Source organism: Aethalodelphis obliquidens, unplaced genomic scaffold, assembly GCF_003676395.1.
Source record: "Aethalodelphis obliquidens isolate GAN/ISIS:26980383/991018 unplaced genomic scaffold, ASM367639v1 scaffold8, whole genome shotgun sequence".
Taxonomy (NCBI): Eukaryota; Metazoa; Chordata; class Mammalia; order Artiodactyla; family Delphinidae; genus Aethalodelphis; species Aethalodelphis obliquidens.
In genome coordinates, this window is record NW_020837952.1 from 58602668 (window position 1) to 58621628 (window position 18961).

The 18961-nt window shown below is 54.8% G+C and overlaps 1 protein-coding gene across 2 annotated transcripts in view; it reads right to left on the reverse strand.

The window, feature by feature from the left end:
* Positions 1-774: 774 nt before the first annotated feature.
* PACSIN2 (protein kinase C and casein kinase substrate in neurons 2) overlaps positions 775-18961 on the reverse strand; it is a 139853-nt gene continuing 121666 nt past the window's right edge. The window contains exons 6-11 of one of the 2 annotated variants that reach the window (XM_027107882.1): positions 15000-15175; positions 12829-12949; positions 9447-9568; positions 7248-7370; positions 6609-6805; positions 775-2562 (exon numbers count right to left, since the gene is read on the reverse strand). In XM_027107882.1, the coding sequence (XP_026963683.1) occupies positions 2450-2562; positions 6609-6805; positions 7248-7370; positions 9447-9568; positions 12829-12949; positions 15000-15175 (852 nt within the window). In that variant the 3' untranslated portion in view covers positions 775-2449. The remainder of the gene's footprint in view (positions 2563-6608; positions 6806-7247; positions 7371-9446; positions 9569-12828; positions 12950-14999; positions 15176-18961) is intronic. The other variant, XM_027107883.1, reaches the window with a different exon arrangement.

The following is an 18961-nucleotide window of genomic DNA, read 5'->3' on the forward strand; positions in this document are numbered from 1 at the left end:
CATCACCATCAGACCAGGTGGCAGATGACAGATTCATCCTTGGCCCTTAATGAGCTGGCAAAGTTAACCTGCCGTGGCAGCTACCCCCTCACTCCTGCACCCCTGTGAGGGCCTGGTGCCCAGATGGGGCGCTTCTCTGGCAGCCTGACCGACGTCAGTGAGTCCAGCAGCCCTCACACCTCTCCTTTCCCGCCTTGCCCTGGCCTCCTTCCGACTCCGGTCACCCCGAGGGTGAGGGTGGAGGGCTCTTCAGGGATCTTACTCGGTGCCACAGGCCAGCGGGGACTCCTGGGGTGAGCCTGGCTCTTGGAGCCTCTGCTTCTTTCTCTGTAAAATGGAAACGGGGAGACTCATCTCACTCACAGTGTGTTTGGAGATGGGCATGTTCTTTGCAGATAAGTAGAGAGGGCTCAGTGCACAGCGGGTGCTCAGGAAATACGTTCAGGGAAGCTCGGGTGATGAGTGGTCTCTGGGCTGGTCCTGCTATTTGGGCCTTGGGGAGTGGGCAGGGAGGCGCCAGCCTGCTGCCCACACAGGGGGAGCCTAGGCCACACAGCGGCAGGTTTGGGGGAGAGAAGAACTGCAAGGGGCTCCGGTGCCTCAACTCCCCAACCTCTAGCTTGGCAGGGGCAGTGGGACAGGGACACGGCCCCCTGGGCAGTGGTCTTGTACCTGGGATCTTGCCTGGCTCCAGAGCTGGTGCATAAATGCCAGTGAAGACACGTCCACCAGCTGATGAGAGCATGAGGCACACGCACAGCACAGAGACTGTCATACTCATGAGATCAACTGTTTATTGATTTTTTTTCCTAAAATACTATGCGTTTAAAGAAACACCTAAACTGAAAAGACGTGACAATTTTTGGTACATCTGTAGCAAAGGAATGAGGATTTCTGCTGGTAAGTGTTCATGACAGACACACATCCATTTTCCAAGCAAGACATCAAGCTCACTGGAAACATTGAATAAAATGCATAGCTTGTGATGGCAGCGGCCACTTCTCCAATGTCTGAGTTACACAAAATAAAGGTTATCCCTCCCTCCCCTGCCCCATGATTACAGTGTAGCTTCCGGCCCCAGCACGCCTGCTCCCTGATGACTAAGGATACTGAGAAGAGACCCTTGTGCTAGGGGGGTGAGACCCAGCTTTTGTTTGCTCACGAGGAATACAGATGACAGTGAAATCTTCAACTGCTGGAAAGACACGGGAGGTTTGTACAGTGTTCTGCTACAGAAAGGACTAAGGCTAGTTAGAAGTTGGACCCACAGCTAGCCAGTGAGGACAGACTTCCCTACAGCAGGCTCCACTTCAGAGAGGCCCAGGGCCCGAGCCCGGAGGGTCTCAGCTGACCAGCCAGGCCTGTGCCCAAATGCCACGGTCTTTAAGCAGTTTACAAATTAAACCCACTGTCAAAAGCTGTTAAATCTCATTAACACAGTAGACGAGCTCTTTAGATTCTCTGAATATCAAATAATATATACAGATATACACCAAGACATGACAGTCTAACATAAAGCATCTTAACTATAGATGCATTCACTTGAAAAGTTAGTCTTCTTATTTTTTAACCTTTCAAATCACTGATAAAATTGTTAATTTGCATGAGTGAAGTTTTAAGCACAGAGTGAAAACAGTTTTTAAATATGGTGACTTTAGAGAGTTCTACATAAGGTTATTTGCGAAAGTCACATTTGGATGCCCCAAATGTGGACAGCATTCACAACAGGAATCCAGCCATGTGTTCCCATCTTTCTACTGCAATCTCTTGTCTCAAACATTGTCTGTCCAGATGAGCTACTGGCTCTCGCAGCTTGCCCCAGGCAGTGGCATGGTTGATTAACAGTACGACATGGAAATAGAGATATTTCCTTAAGACTGGTGTACATCCATCTATGCCATAATTTAAGTATAAATGAATGGAAGAACATGTATATAAAAAAGTAACTGTACACAGCCTTTAAATTAAAAACCTCAAAGTCCTCCCTCAGAAAATGGCATGTAAGTTTGTTCATCTAAGTTGCAGGTGATGGGACTCGTCAGAGAAAGTAATCAGTGGAACCAGAATCAGTGTAACACCATTACCATGGACTTGGAGGAGAGGAGGAAAGACAAGGTCAAGAATATACAGATCCATGATAAGCCAACACACAGCGAGTGGGGGAGCGGGGGCAGGGGAGGGTCCCGGCGATTTCTGTTGTACTGCATCTTCCTGTGCTCAGATCTCTCCATTTGCACTGTGGAAAGGGTGCCGAGTCCCAGGTAAAAGGACCAGCTTGTCTGCCTTCAAGAGACACCATGAAGCCAAGAGCAATGGAACCATCATCTTTTGCAGGAAAAGGAGTGGATGCCCACACAGCTGGCTGGAGGCACCAGAGCCCGGGGCCAATGGCTAACAGAGCCCCTGGGACCTCCACCTCCACCCCTCCGCCAGCCAGCCCACCAGCCCGTCACTGGATCGCCTCGACGTAATTCGCTGGGTACAGGCCAACCTGTCCGTTGTCCAACCGTCCCTTGCACCAGCCCTGCTCATCCTCATCCTCTATCTTGGTCAGCTCATCCCCTGCAAGACAGAAAGGAAGCGGTCTTGGTGACCACAGGGTCAGAGAATCACCCTCATGTTTTAGCCCCCACCCTGGGCCCACAGAGGGTCCCTAACTTGGGTGGGAGGGGCAGGCATTCTCCTGGGGGCAACGTGGCCCGAGGGCCTGGCTCTTTCTCTATCAAGTTGCATCTGAGGTTTCGTGTTTAGTCATGGGGGCCTCTGAGAGATCTAAAGGCCCAGGTCTTTCACACAGTGATCCTACAGCGAGCTGTTCTCAGTGGCCAGCGGGGCTCCCACGGAGACTGCAGAATTAAACGCTGCAGGACTTTTGCCTCCCTGACTGTCCCAGGCCAGGTCAGAGGAATCCTTTCACAGGGTCTGTGCCACCTCCCTCACAGCCCTGTACTGCCATCCTTCCTTCCCCTGGGCCCTGGCCCGCCTGATCTTCTTGTATCTCCTCCAGCACTCGTTGCCATGGTCTTGGTGCCTTCATTTAATGTGTGTCTAGACTGCAGGCTGTGGGAGCGTTGGGGACCCATTATTCTATCCCCAGCAGCTAGCTCAGAACATTTGTCCTCTGACTTAAGGAAATCAACCCCTCCCAACACTGAGAGTGTCGGCACGGTTCTGGAATCTCCCCATGGCTCTGTGTTAGTGCAGTTTGATTTATCTTTTGTTTGTTCAAGCATGAAGGAACCTCTACATCACACCAAGGCCCTGGGTGGTGAAGGAGATACAGACACGAGAGAGGGACAGATGGAGCCCTGGTTCCTCAAGGAGACAGGCCAGGGGACAAGGACCAAAGGTGTGGTCAGGGCTGAGGTGGAGGGAGGTCCAGGCGTGGCATTTTCCTGTTCAGGACAGACAGAGCAGCCCAGACCAGGGGACAGGAAGGAGCTCTGGCCGGTGACCACCCTGCAGAGATGGCTGTGGGGACTGGCAGAAGACAGGCCAGCTGAGGCCTGTCCTTATTGGTCACTTTGCAGCTTTGTATTTCCTGTTGGCATTTTGGTCCATTTTTCAGGGTCAGTTGCATTTTTTTCCCTCAGGCAATTAAGCCTTGTTTAGCAACATTTCCCTGACTCCTTATTTTGTGTAGCAGCAATACTGATCCAGATGCCTGGGGGGCCAATACCTGGGCTGCTGGGAGACCTGGCCAAGGCCCCATCCCTGGAGCTAGCTGCCTCATCTGTGGACCGGGGGAAGGATGGGGGGGCACTGTGAGGACTAAGTGTTAAAACACAAAAGGGCCCTGGGTCCACGTAGCGAGCATTCGGTAAACGGGGGCTGCCATTACTCCCATGAGCGAGATGGCTCTGCCCACTGCTGTGCACCTGACCCGCTTCTGTCAGCACCCGTGCTCATGCAAGTCTGGCTTGGCAACATCAGGAGCGAATGCAGGGGGCTGAGGTATGGCGTGCTGAGTGGTAAACCTCATCTTCGCCCACCCCCAGGTGCCCCCGTGGGCCCCTGGCAGGGGCGACACTGACGACTGGTGTTTCTCCCATCAGGTCCTGATGAGCGAGGCTGCCCGGAGCCGACGGGGCACCAGCTCTATTATGCTGTCACGTGGTGAAAAGTGCACCAAGTGAAGACTCTGCAGGCTCCCAAGGCCCAGAGAAGTGGAGAGCGGCCAGAGCGTGCTTAAGACAGAGGAAGCAGTATGGGCCGGGAACTAATGTCACATCGGGGAAAAGAAAAATAACACAGAAAACAGACGAAACTAATAGGAACCTTCCAAGTTGTGGAAATGTAAACCAGTGACTAGAAACATTCATTTCAGTTTGCTTTTGGTAATTCACTGGGAACAGAAGGAAACATTTTAAATCTATAAAACTGCTGACTAATCCAATAGGTAAAATTTAGAGGGAATTCCCTGGCAGTCCAGTGGTTAGGACTTGGCGCTTTCACTGCCGGGGACCAGGTTCAATCCCTGGTCAGGGAACTAAAATCCCACAAGCTCTACAGTGGGGCCAAATGAGAAAAAGAAAGATTTAGAAAGAATGAGAAATTAAAAATCAATCAATCAACAAACAAAGCAGGGGGGAAACAACCCCAACCAAAGATGTCAGAAAACTCGAGGTAATTCCCTGGCGGTCCAGGGGTTGGGACTCTACCCTTCCACTACAGGGGGTGTGGGTTCGATCCCTGATCAGGGAACTAAGATCCCGCAAGTTTCAAGGCACACCCCCCCACCCCACCAAAAAAAAAAGAAAAGAAAAGAAAACTCAACAAAGGTGTTTAAAGACACGTAAGAGGGGCTTCCCTGGTGGCACCGTGGTTGAGAGTCTGCCTGCTGATGCAGGGGACACGGGTTCGTGCCCCGGTCCGGAAGATACCACATGCCGCGGAGCGTCTAGGCCCGTGAGCCATGGCCGCTAAGCCGGTGCGTCCGGAGCCTGTGCTACACAACGGGAGAGGCCACAACAGTGAGAGGCCCGCGTACAGAAAAAAAAAAAAAAAAAGACACGTAAGAACTTTCTACATCCAGGGCTTCCCTGGTGGTGCAGTGGTTAAGAATCCGCCTGCCAATGCAGGGGACATGGATTCGAGCCCTGGTCTGGGAAGATCCCACATGCCGTGGAGCAACTAAGCCCGCAAGCCACAACTACTGAGCCCAAGTGCCACAACTACTGAAGCCCACGCACCTAGAGCCCGTCCTCCGCAACAAGAGAAGCCACCGCAATGAGAAGCCTGTGCACCACAATGAAGAGTAGCCCTGGCTCACCAAAACCAGAGAAAGCCTGCGCACAGCAATGAAGACCCAGCGCAGCCAAAAATAAATAAATTAAATTAATTAAAAAAAAAAAAAAAAACAACTTTCTACAACCAGCCAGAGGCACCCAATGACCAACCCTGGGGTCGAGTGTCTGGGGAGAGCTGGCCGGCCTGCTGAGTGCAGAGAGAAGGGCTTCCGGACACAGCCCCAGCCGGTGTGGGGTGGGGTCAGAAGTGAGGGTCCGTCCCAGAGATGGAGCATGGAGGGCACACTTTAGCCTGTGCTGGTTGAGTCAGGGCCCAGCACAGCCCCTGCCCTGGAGGGATGGATGCTGAATTTGGGCTGGCTTTGAGGAGGGGCAAGGCAGAAGGAAGGAACTTGGCTCCCTTTGGGCCCACTTGGCACAGGCTGATCAAGCGTCTCTGGACAGGCGCTAAGGTAGTGCTCTTCAACTGGAGGGCTGCAACCCATTTGGTGAACTACAACCAGCATTAAAAAAAAAAAAAGGACAGGATAGAAAATCTCCACCCACAGAGCTCATACAATCAGGATCCAGACTGGTCTATAAAACCGGGGTTTCAGCTACTGGCAGCAAAGGTGTGTTGGTGGTAGGTGTGCACACAGCATGGCTGCAGGAAGAGTGTGAAAAGCACTGCCCCAAGATGAGGCTCTGCAGCCCCACGGACATGCTGCCTGCTATTCTGGGGTCTGGGCTCCTCTGCCAGCTGTGGGCCTCTGGAGAAAGGCTTCCCTTGGGGACCCATAGGGCACCTGCTTCCAGAGAGCCTGGTGATCAGCATCTCCTGTGCACAGGCCTTAGCCCTGCTGAGGCAGCATCTTGGGCAAAGGCACATGGGCACCTCGCTGTCTTCTAAGCTTTGGTGTTGAGCATCTGCTACCTTTTTTTTTAAAATTTATTTATTTTAATTATTTATTTTTGGCTGCATTGGGTCTTCCTTGCTACGTGCGTGCTTTCTCTAGCTGCGGAGAGTGGGGGCTACTCTTCATTGCGGTGTGTGGGCTTCTCATTGCGGTGGCTTCTCTTGTTGCGGAGCATGGACTCTAGGCAAGCAGGCTTCTGTAGTTGTGGCGCACGGGCTTAGTTGCTCCACAACATGTGGGATCTTCCCGGACCAGGGCTTGAACCCTTGTCCCCTGCATTGGCAGGCGGATTCTCAACCACCGCGCCACCAGGGAAGCCCCATCTGCTACTTTTAAAATGGGGGGTGGATTGGCGAACACACAAATGAAACTAGCAGGAAATTTTAGCAGACTTAAAAAACAACAACCTCCCCCAGCAGGCTGGAAGCACTCGCCCCAGATGCCAGCCGGGAGGGCCACCTACCAGCCTTGAAGCTCAGCTCATCGTGCTCCTGCCCTTCGTAGTCGTAAAGGGCCCGGACCCGCACTTCCGTCCCCGAGGGTGTGTCCTCGTCAAATGGATTTGAGTCCCCGTTGGCGTCCGTGGAGGAGAACGGGTTGTTAGACTCATCGTCTGACCAGTCCGTGGGGTAGCTCTGGGTCTTCTCGTAGCTGCTCACACTGCAAGAAAGGGTTGACCCAAGGGCCCTGAGCATGGGGTTGGCAGAGGCCTGAAGCCCTGCCTGGAGCCTTGGTCCCCGCCCAGGCAGCCGAGGGAGCCCTGGGGCTGGGCTGGGACCCCTTCTGCAGGATCACAGCCCCCTCAGCAGCCCTGCGTGGGCAGGCTCCCTGCGGGGCCGCCCGGCATGCCCATCTTCCTGTGCTGGTGTGCCGGGACCTTGACATGGGTTAACAGAGGGCAGAGAAAAAGCAACCACAGCTTGTTAATTGGTGCCTCCCTCCCTAAGAGATCGAGAAGCCAGAGACCGTCCACCAGCTGGCAGCCGGGCCACCTCCTGCAGGCCTCATGCATTGCTTTGAGTGCCGAGGGGGTGAGACCCTGGACAGAGAGGAGAGACAAAGGAGCGAGGTGGAAACCAGAGGGAAACGTTTGTTCACCAACTTTTTGGCCTTAATGTCCTCCTTCTCACTGACGGTGCTCCCCGTGTCGTCCTCGTCCTCGAAGGGGTTGTAGCTGGACAGTGACTGCGCTGACCGTGCGCTGTTGCTCGGGACACTAAAGTCGCTACGGGGAGAGAGAGAGCTTTCAGGGGACCCCAACTCGGTGGCCCCCAAGGTCCCGGGTGCTCCCAGCTGCAGGATCACAGGGCCAGGGTTTGAAGGGACAAATCGGCTCCCCGTCAAATAGGAGGAATATGTTGTTTGCGCAGAAAGCCTGTTTTAGCAAAACACTTGGCAACGCTTTGGCTGTTAATTGCGCTTTAAGTGTCTAAGAGAGAACAAGGTTTCCCTTTGCCCTCCTTGTGTCTGAACACAGTCTATCCTGAACAGGAGCCCTGAGGTGGGCACAGGCTTTCGCTGGAGCAAAGTGCTTCTGGGCTCAGGGGTTCTCTCCATAGTCCGCCCCACCTGGCTCTCTGCTGAGAGTTGGCAGCCGCCAGCCTGTGGGGCTCAGCCTGGCGAGGGTGACAGCCGGGGAGGCTCAGAGCCCTGCCGAGAGCAGGAGGGAGGCTCCCGGAGCTCTCCAGACCCCACAGAGCAGCGTACCCTCTCCTTCTGACTACAAAAGGGCCCAACAGCCTCCGCCCTGGTTCTTCTGGGTCTGCAACTTCCAAAATCGGAAGCAAAGCCTGCTGAATAGCCCTTTCTGGGAAGAAAGGACCCCTTTTGTGCTCCAGAGAGGGAAAATCCATCTGCTTAACTGTATCAACTGCCTACTGTGTGCCAGGCCCAGAGGGGACCAGAGAGAAATTTGACCCCAGCCTGGCCTGAGTGCTGACAGCCAGGTGATGAAATGCAGAGCGTAGAACAAGACGGTAGAGATAAGACAGGCCCCCGAGAGCCCACGCACCCCACTGTAGAACTCTGAGCTGAAGAACCGCACCACTGAGCTGCAGGGCAGGGCTCCCCATGCCAGCACCACCTCCCAAGCCAGGGCGGCACGGAGCGGGCCCACAAAGTGCTGGGGGGATGGCTCAGTCAGAGAGGGGGAGGGTAGGCAAGGAAATGCTTCAAATGCCACCAGAGTGACCCCAAGTGGCCGGCAACTGCCTCACTGGTTTCAGGCCAGGCAAGAGGCACTGGGCCTATGCCTGCCTGCTGCCTACATCCGGGCCACATGTCTAAGACCACCAGGCCCTCCTCCCTCTTCGGCACCTTTCTCCAGCTGACCTGAAAGGGGGTTGGTGCTGGGCAGCTGAATTTGTGCAGCAGCCCTGGCCAGCCTAGGCCGCCCCACCCCGCCCATAGTCACACAGGTGCTGGCCTGACCCCTGGCACGGTGCTCACTGCTGCAGTCACTTAATCAGGCCCACCTGCCCAGATGGTGGCACAGCAGCTGAATGACAAGTGGCCATGTCAGCCCAGGGAGACTGGGCGGGGGCTTCAGTGCCCAGGGCTACAGAAAGGCCTGCGGAACCTGCGCTGACTCTTCCTAGGAAGCCACGAGCCTGAGGTGTGTTACCACCCAGCATGCCGTGGAGGCCTCTGGGCCCAGGGCCTGCAGGGCAGCCTCAGCTCTGCAGAGGACAGCAACACTATCTGCTGGGAACTCTGTGGCCTCACCTGGCACACACTTTCCAGGAGGTTCTAAAGGACCTCAGTGCCACCTCTTTGATCCAAACTCAGTTTTAGCAAACAATGAGGTCAGAAATAACCAGTGCTCTCAGCAAAGAGGTAATTTGAAAAAGGGGGCACTTGACAATGCCCCACCCCCGAATCAGGCACCTGCATACGGCACGGGAAGTAAGTACAAACCTGGCCAGGACACCTGAACCCTCTTGAAGGACCCCACCGACAGTGACCTCCACCTGCCCGTGTGCGCCACTGGGGACACATAATGACCAGCACCTAACATAAGTTCTTCCCCTCATTTGGGGCCCAAAGCACATTTGTGGCAAAGGCTCCCCCTCTGGATCTTTCTGCAGCTCTGGCACCAGGTGGACTGATGATTCTCTCCAGAGATGACCTTGGGCCACTGCCCAGCAGAGGGCAGGCAGCCCGGGAGTGTCTGGAAAGATGGCCCTGGGGCTCCCTGCGAGGCCCCATTGGGGAGTCTCCCGGTGTTCCAGGTGGGGGCGTCCCAGCCCATGCAGAGGACCAAGGGGACCTTTCCAGGGATTGAGGCCGCCCCAGTGCCCACCTGCTGGGCTTGTTCTGCAGAGCCTGGTCCCCGGTCTGGTTGATGCCCGTCAGGGTCACACCATCAGCAGTCTTCTTCTTCTCTCTCCGGCTGAGAGTCCGATTCAGGTCTGCAGACCACTCCTGAGCAACGGGTACCGAGGGAGAGAAATCAGGAATTTCATTTGTTTGAGGCCACATCAGTCTAAAACACCGGCCAGTGAGCCAGTGGCCTGCCCCGCACAGTTAGTGGCATCTACCCTTGCTGCCTCTGCTCTCCCTTGTTACCCAGCAGACCCCGGGCTCATGACACCTACCACTGACCCCTCCTCACTGTGCAAAGTGTGGACTCCTCAGGGGGCCTGGAGGTCAGCACCAGGCCCAGCCTGCAGGGACAGATGGATGATAAGAAGACTGGAGCCGACACTCGGGGATCCTGCATTCCAGTCCCAGGGAGCCTCCCCATCCAACCCCTGTCCCTGTGGCACTCAGCTTCCGGACCCCCTCAGGCCTGCAGCAGCAGCCAGAGGCCTCGCCAGGTTTCCTCGCGCTTCCAAAGGAGACAGAGCCCACCCTCCGAGGGGCTTGGCATTCAGTGCTGAAGACTCTCTCATCCATGCCCTGAACCGTCAGCAGGGCAAGAGAGCTGGGCATGGGGGCCTGAGCAAGCCTGCAGTGTGGGAAATGGGCCCTGGGTGCAAACAAAATCAGGGGCCCAGGGGAGCTCCCGCATCACTGCAGGGGCAACCCAGCCACTCAAGTCTCCAAGGAGCAGTGCCCTTCCCTGCCCAGAACGTCCTCCCCCATCTGAGCAGCGTGCTGGGGGCTAGCTAAGAAAGCAAAGCAGTGTTTACCTCCCCAGAGGTTCACTATTTTTCCAGCATGTGAACAGGCTTTTATCAACTGCACTGAAAACACTGGGAGAAAAGCATGTGTGTGTACACATTTAATGAACTCTTCCCCCTGCCCCATTTCTACCCATTATCCAACAACTTTATCTGAATTAATATTTGGGATGACTTTGAGCTGTGCTTTGAGTCATGAGCTTTGCTCATGTGTAGTTATGGAATTTCAAGGCTAGAAGCCACCTTAGAAACATTCAAGTCTAACCTGCCAATTTGTCAGATGAGGAAACCAACGCCCACAAAGAAAAGTGACTTGCCCATGCAGAGTTGGTGGCAGACCTAGGCCCTCAACCCCAAACTTAAGTCACCTATTTATTTGTTAATTATTTTCTTAACTGAAATAAGCTGACTGAGAACTCAACTGGAACTCAGAATCCCCATAGTGACCTTTTTAAAAAATGTTTTTTGAATTTTATTTATTTTTTACACAGCAGGTTCTTATTAGTCATCTATTTTATACATATCAGTGTATATATGTCAATCCCAATCTCCCAATTCATACCACCACCACCACCACCACCACCCGCCCCCCACTTTCCCCCCTTGGTGTCCATATGTTTGTTCTCTACGTCTGTGTCTCTATTTCTGCCCTGCAAATAGGACCTTTTGAAATATAAATCCGTCCTAATGGGGTGGCTTCCAAGGGCCGATGTGATCAACACCAGGCCAACTCTGAAGGGAAGGGTCCGCTATTAACTTGGACAACAAAACAGCCTGGGCTACACTGTGGCCACGGTTCTTTAACCTGTCAGAATCAGGCTGCAGATGCCACACACAGACACACCTGGGCTGAACACACACTGCAAGAGGTTTGGAATTCAATAAGTTAGCCATAAAATAGGAACTTACTTCATCCTTGTGGCATGGAAAATAAAAACAAATAATTTCATTAGAGAAAGGAAGCATGATCCTGTAAGAGCTGCAAGCATGCAACACATGCAGGCATGGGTTCCCGGCCCGTGGGACCCACAGAGAGAAGGGCCACCATGGGCTCTGGCCAGGACACCCACCCCAGCAAGACTGCCTGTCAAGTCTTCCTTTCCAGACCATTCTGTTCTCTGGGTAGGGACGAACAACCCTAAGGGACCTGGGGGTTGGAGGGGGTACATGTCACAGAGGGTTTCCTGAGCCTCTCCTGAGAGCAGCAAACACTCCCCGCAGAGGAGAATCCAGGTGTGTGCACAAGTCCCATCACCAACTCGCTTCTTGCCCGTGTGCCATCACTAGGGGGAGGAGAAGTCGGGCTGTGCTGTCTCCTCTAGGTCCACTTCCACCTGGGAAGGCCCTGGGCCTCTGCTCTTGGTCCCTGTTGGGAGCCGGTGTCCTAAAGGCAGTGCAGGGGGAATGCTCAGCTCCAGGGACCCACACTGTCATCTGGAGAAGCTTTCTTGAGAAACTCCAGATAACAGAGGCACAGGGATGCGGACTGAAAAAACTATAGGCTGGGACGGGGCCAAACAAGCTTCTGTGTGGTGGGCCCAGGGGCAATACCCAGTATGGACCAGGTCACTGAACCTCCAGCCTCCAAGAAGATCGGGGCTGTTGTCATCCCTGTTTTACACATGGGAAAACTGAGTCACAAAAAGGGCAGATGACTTGCTCAGCATCCCACAGCTAGTAAGTGCTGAGGCAGGATCTGAGTGCAGCCTGGACTCCAGCCGCTACCGAGTCAGTGGGGCCAGGTGGTTGGAGCCCAAGGCAGAGGGGGCTGCCTCCAGCATCCTCCCCCGGGGAGGCAGCAGCCATGGCACTGTGGGGCCCTTCCCAGCCCCTGCTTCGCCACGAGGTGGGGAGAATCCTTTCCCTCAGAGAACAGGGTGGTGGGACTTGTGGCCACTGCCTTCTCTGCCATCAACAGGAGGCCAGGTGGGGCCTGGGGACCCAATTCTAGGGCTGGAAGAGCCTTGAGATCCCCAGGCCCTTGAATTTTGCATGTAAAGATACTGGACAGCTTGGACCCAGGAAAATGGGAAAAGAAGAAAGTTAATCCTACACCGAAGTTGGTTGAATTTATATAAGAAGATAAGGAAAAGCCCTCATGTGAAGGGTAAAAACAGCTACACACTGAGACCATGCTCCCCTCTTGTCCTGGACCAGAGGCTGCTAAGCTGGTGCTCTTGGCCCACCAGGCCTGGAATGCACTGTGGCCACTCCTTCCCTGGCCATCTCGCAGGGTTGAGCAGGGAACTGTAACTCCTGCAACTCCTGGGACTCACCACGAAGGGAATGCCAGATGGTCAACAAGTGACCATCAAAGTTCTCAATTACAAAGAACATAATTGCATCTTCACCAGGGATTCAGAAGGCCCTTTGGTAATCCTGAAGCCCCCAGAACATTAAACATCCACTTGGTTTCTAGGGTTGCCATGTGTAAAGGCTGCCACATAAACAGGGCACAGGCCAGCTCTGAGTTGGATGGAGAAAGAACGGTGTATGACTCGACCCTGTGAGCCTAGGCCCCTCCCAGGCCAACAGGTCACAGGCAGAGCCTCCTCTTACCTCAAACTGTGGCCAGTTCATGGACATGCCTGGCCCGTGGTTGGCTCTGAACCACCTCAGGTCCTCCACCGCGTCGGCAACTTTGATGCTCTGCTCCAGGTCTCGGTAAATGTTTTTGTAGCTAAATCAGAGACAGAAGCGTGACTCTTTTCGAAGGACGGGAAGGCCAGCCCTCAGCCTCGCCCAGGGCCTGCCTAGAGCTGGCGCCATGGTCTGCAGCCGCACGAGAGTCGACTTCACAGGGCAGATCAGACCCTTGCCCTGGCTCAGCTGGACGGTCATCTGGCCGTGATGCACACAGAATCGGACAAACAACAACCATGGCGTGGAAGCCATAGCTTCAGCTTCTGACAAATCAAACCAGGTGGCAACAACCTGGCTTTGCTCTGTGTCAGATAATACAAAAGGTGCTGGCATCTGGGCCACATGGGCCACCAATCTGTGTGGTCCCATTTAACCAGGTCCAGAATTCAGTGTCAGAAAGCTCCCCCTCATCCCTTCAAAAAAGCAGGAAGGTTTACACTCAGCTGTGCAAAAACAGTAAACGAAGATTGGCCAGTGCTGTGGTGGCTGCACACCCCACGAGCCACCTGGGGGGACTCCTGCTTCTGCTTGACCGCTCAGAGCAGCTCGCCTCCCTAGGAAGCTGACCATGTCAGATAGGAGTATGACCACTGCGGGTCCTGGTGTTTTCACTTCTAGGCTGTATGGCTAGCAAGTCAGTTACCCTCTCTGGGCCTGGCCTCAGTGTCTTCCTCCGCTGAGTGTGCATAATACCACCTGTTATGGGGTAAACTGTGTCTTCCAAAAAACATAATGTTGGAGTCCTAGGCCCCGGTACCACGGAATGGGACCTTATTGGGAAATAGGATCTTTACAGAGGTAATCTGTAAATTAAAAAACCACCTTTTTATAAAAAGGGGGAAATTTGGGTACAGAGACAGAGGGAAGACAATGTGAAGACACAGAAGACGGCCATGTGACTGGAGTGATGTGTCTTGTCTACAAGTCAAGGAAGGCCAAGGATTGACCCCAAACACCAAAAGCTGGAAGAGGCAAGGAAGAGTCCTCCCCTACAGCAGAGCCATCAGAGGGAGTGAGGCCCCGCTGACACCTTGATTGCAGAAGCGCAAGAGAAGAAATTTCTGTTGTTGTAGGCTGCCCAGGTTTGGGTATTTCATTATGGCAGCCCTAGAACACTACTACACCATCTCCTCCCCAGGGTGGCTTGGAGGACTAAGGGAAGCAAGGCACATCAACCGACGACAAGCCCTCACACGATGGGAGTTACTCCACCCGCAGAAGAGCCTGGCAGCCCCAGCCCTGCCCCAGCCAGCGGTGCAGCCTTGGGCAAGTCCCTTAACCACGCCAGCCTGCTCCCTCATCAGCAAGATGGGGAATAATGCCCCTCCTTCACAGACACTCATAAGGATCCATTAGTTGTTGGCAGAGGAGCTGAATAACTGTTGCTTTTGATGTTTTTCCTATTAGAAGGAGACAAAAGGAATGTAATTTCCTATTCACGACAAGCTTTAACTTGTGAATCATTTCTAAATGGCTCTGCTACGTGGATGACAGAAGTCTAGGTCCAGGGTTAGCACAGGCCTCTGCCCTGACGAAGGTGTCATGGGACCAAAGACAAGGAAAGTATGGAAGGAATATCACAGCCTCCACGTCTCCTTTCAGAACCGAGTCTCTGAGGGTCTGTGCTGCCTGAGGCCCAGAACCACTGGAAGTCAAGGAACAAGCTGGCAGCCAGCTGCTCTGGATTGAAAAGACCTCGTAAAGGTCCTCAAAGAAAGGCCATTCCGGGGGCAGGGTGTGCCAGCCCCGGAACTGCTTGATTGCTCCCGGGTTGATTTCAAACGTGCAACTGTGGTGGGTCCAAGCCGCGGCCCTCCCTTCCTGCCCAGATGCAGAGGACTGCACCCAGAGCTGGCAGAGAGTGGCAGGCGGCCATCCGACTCAGGCCAGGGAGCAGTTGTCCCAGGCAGCAGGACACTGCATGGCCACAGGCAGGCTTGGCCAAAGGGCCCTCCCTGGACAGGGGAACTTAAGACCTTCTGACAAGCACTGCCACCCCAAGGCTGGAAAGCAGCAACCGATCTTTATTCCAAAGCAACTTTCCACTGACTTCCCTGGGATGTGCTTTTCAGCTAAGGGACACTTACCTGGCCACGTTCGACAGGTCTAGGTGCTTCTGAACCTCCAGCAGAACTTCCCGGAAGAAGCGCAGGCGCTTCTCCTCAAACTGCTGGCACTGCTCAAACACCTGCTCCATGCCCTCCATGTACTGCGGTGTGCCCTGGCCCAGCTCCTTCAGGGATTTCTCGTACTTCTCTTTGGTCTACGAGAAAGTCCAGGCACACGAGTTGAAGACTAACTTCCACTCAGCCCACTTGCCTCTGACCGAGAGCGAGCGAGCCCAGCTCTGCACCTCCCTGTCCATCACCCGGCCCTTGTCCCCCTCCACCACTTCTGAATCCATCAGCATCTAGACTACTCCTCAGGCGACCCCACATCCAAGAAGCACCCGATCTATTTCCTTTGCCCCGCAAGCTCCTGCCCAGAGGACTCACGCCCCACCTCTGCTCCTGAGGGGCACCCACCCAATCTGGCTGTGAAACAGCCCTCTGCACTCCACACGCCAGGCCCCCCAGGCTCATCTTGGATGCTCTCCCCACCACCAATGTCGCCCTTGGGGAAAGCTGCTCCGTCCCCCAGCCGCCCCAGATTCCAAAACCCAAAGAGAACAAGCTCCAGAGTCTGACAGAGTTCCAAGTTCAAGTCCCAGCCCCTCCACTTCTGAAATGCAAATCACACTCCTGGCATCTGCCAGGGCTCTCAGCTGGAGTAAGACCCAAACAGGTAGCCACTGGGGAAGAGGCGGTCACTTGGAGCCCAGTGTGCGTGGCCTCGAGCCCCACGTCACTCGCCCGTGTCCTCTCTCCCACGGGGAAGGGCTGAGCCTCAGATCTTGCCCACAGCAGCAGTGGCTCGACAGTTACCTTAAAGGCAAGATCACAGGGCTCCGAGCGCCAGACAAACCCGTGGCCAAAGCCTGTGCCGCTCGTTTTCTGGGAACCTCGCTTTCCTTCTCAGAAAACGAAGTACTTCTACGTCACAGTATCCTGATACTCAAATGAGGTGACAGACAAGGACACCAAGCGGCACCAAGGCATTCAAAAGAGTCCTAGTCCCCTTTCCTCCAGCCCAAGACATCCCCAACACAGCTGTTCCTCCCCAGACTGTCCTCAAGAAGGGGTTTTACCAGGAAGAAAATATGAATATAGGTATGACCTATTCTCAAGGGTGTCTAGGGACAGCGTGTCATGTCTTTAGCCTAAGAGCCATGGCTAAAGTTAGCACGTTTACCTCACAGGGATGTGCCCGGGGTCAGTAAACCCATGCAGTCTTCCCTGCGCCCCACATGGTTTTTTTTGTTTTTTTAAAAAAATATTTATTTATTTATTTGGCCGCACCGGGTCTTAATTGTGGCCCATGGGATCTTAGTTGCGGCATGCGGGATCTTTTTTTAGTTGTGGTATGTGGGATCTTTTTAGTTGTGGCCTGTGGGATCTAGTTCGCTGACCACGGATTAAACCCGGGCCCCCTGTATTGGGAGCGCAGACTCTTAGCCACTGGACCACCAGGGAAGTCCCCCCACCCCGACATGGTTTTGATAGTTGGTGGGACCATCAAAGTGATGGTAGCCTCCTAAGGTAAAGTTAGGGATGGCAGGGCTGGGGCCGCTCATTTATCACAAGCCTTTTCCACTATCAAGACCCTGAAAAATGGGGGTTGATCACGGATGGATGGGTTGGCCACCTAGGAACTTTGCTTTTCTGTTCCTGACGACAGCGTGGGGCCTTCTGAGGAAGGAATGAACCCCCCCTGAGCTTTTGCAGGACCCCGTGCTTTTAAGATCAAGTCCTGGCCTCAGGGCCCGGCCCCTGCCACCTCTAGAGCAGCTTCTCTGCCCCCATTTGGGATCCAAGTCTACTCGCCACCTCCCCTGCTCCTCTCCCAGACGACTTTCTCTGACTCATGCCCTGGAAGACTCCCCTCTTCTAGAAGCCTTCCCCAACCTCCAGAGAGCAGGCCTGCCCACCCCCGGAGTCCCCACCTCTGCCCCTCACCCCTCGCCTGCTATCTTTGGTTCCTTGTTCTCTTCTAAGCCTCCTGCCTTGGCTGGGCTTGGGTCCTCTATGACCCCAGAAAGAGGTCATCCCTGCCAGAGTCTGGGCCTCCCCAGCAGGAGCACGGCTCCACAGCTGCTCTGGTCATGCATCATCATCCACTGCCCACGCCTATACGTGCGAGGCGCCTCGCAGCAGCTTGAGCTCAGAGGCCAGAGGCAAGCAGCTGTGGGTTCAAACACCAGTGGTGCCATCAGAGTGACACAGAGCAACCCCTTCTTGGGATCCTCCACCATTCGGTAACCTCCCTGGACCCCTGGTGGCGGGGTGGGGGTGGGCTTCACCCGGCCTGTGCTCACGAGCAGCCCCGTCCCAGCACAGGCCAGGTAGAGAGCACGGTCATTGGTTATCGTCATTCGGGGAACTGCTAGCACAGAGAAAGTTCCCAATAAATATTCACGGAGTGAAATGAGAGGCAACCCTCACCCTCACGTGGACTGTGACACTTAGCACAGAACGTGAGAGGTTCCTTTCTGATGGATGCTGCAAGATGCAGTCACTGCCTGGCCAATAAGAAACACAGAAGGACGTGTGCAGCCAGTTAGTGCTGGTTTTTAGAAACTGCTAAGAAGGGCAGCGGGAGTGAGTTGCCCTCCTCTCCAGGCCAGCTCTCAGCCTACACGGACCATCGTGCCCCGAGGTCACTGGCCAGACCACAGAGGCAGGGAGGGAACCCTCTACAAAGTGCCCTGGTCATCCTGACACGTGCCTTACGTCTGACCTCAGGCCCTGGGTTTGTTCTGCCAGTGTATCAGTTTGGTGGAGTCTGTTCTGGGTGGCTGTAAAACATGAAAGGCATGCATCACTCTCTCTTTCACACACACACATCTGGGTATGGAGATGCCTCATCTCTCCTCTAGGCACTTTCCTGGGCACCCAATTCCTCGTGTACCTGATGAAGGCAGCCCCTAGAGTCCCCCCAGCCTGTGTTCCTTGAGTCCAGGTGCCCCCCACACTCAGCAGGCGGTCCCAGGTTCCTCACCTGATCCCACGGAGGAGGCCCCCAGGCTGCTCCACAACCCCAGATTCCTGGCTCAGGCCCAGTCTTAAAGACAGGCGTGGAGGGATTCTCCCCGAGGGATTCTGACACTCGCTCTGAGCAATGAACCCCCGTCTCCCACCCTCCTTGCTATGCGAGGACAGAGCACTGGAGAGGGCACGGGCTCTCCCACGCTCACATCACTGGGTGGCACCTGACTGAACCTCTCCGAGGTTCCTCCGTTTCCTACGTCACAAAACAGAGATGACACCACCTAATTCCCTGGGGCTCAGTGATGCTCATCTGAGGCCTGAAAAGGTGGGCAGGTAGTAACACATCAGCTTGGGACTCCTGTTTCCCCTTTCGGGGTCACGACCTATTCCTGAAGCACACCTCCCCTCTAACATCACCTCTTTCTCCAAATCCAGGCTGGGACTCTCTTCCGTGAACACTGCAGCAGGGCAGGCCCTTGACAGGGGCAGTCTCCGGCCGCCCAGCCCTTAGAACAGAGCAAAGGAGGAGGGTGGGGCTGGGGGCCAAGCTGGGAGCCGAGGACACAGGCCCAGAGCCTTGCTCACGTCAACCCTCCCCTCCCAGGCTCTCGAACCTTCTCCCGGTGGCTCCCTGCCGCAACATCCCAAGCGCCTTACTTTTCCTGCGTTACAAGGCCGTCTGGTCCTCATAACCCTCTGAACCAGTGCACCCATCAGCTCCCCGCTGCTGACATCCACAACTCGCGTCCTGCACAAGCTCTTCCCTCCCACTGCCCCACTGCCCTGTCCCCCACGCACAGGAGTCACCCGTTGCCCCTGCCTGCCCAGAACTCGGGTCTGCCGTGGTCCTGAGGTGGGCACTAATGGCTCTGGTAAGGTAAGGCGTGACCTCGAGGGCAGGAATGTGTTTCATTGAGGCAGCCGTCTGTCCGAGCATCCGACCAAGCAGCGACAAAGGTACA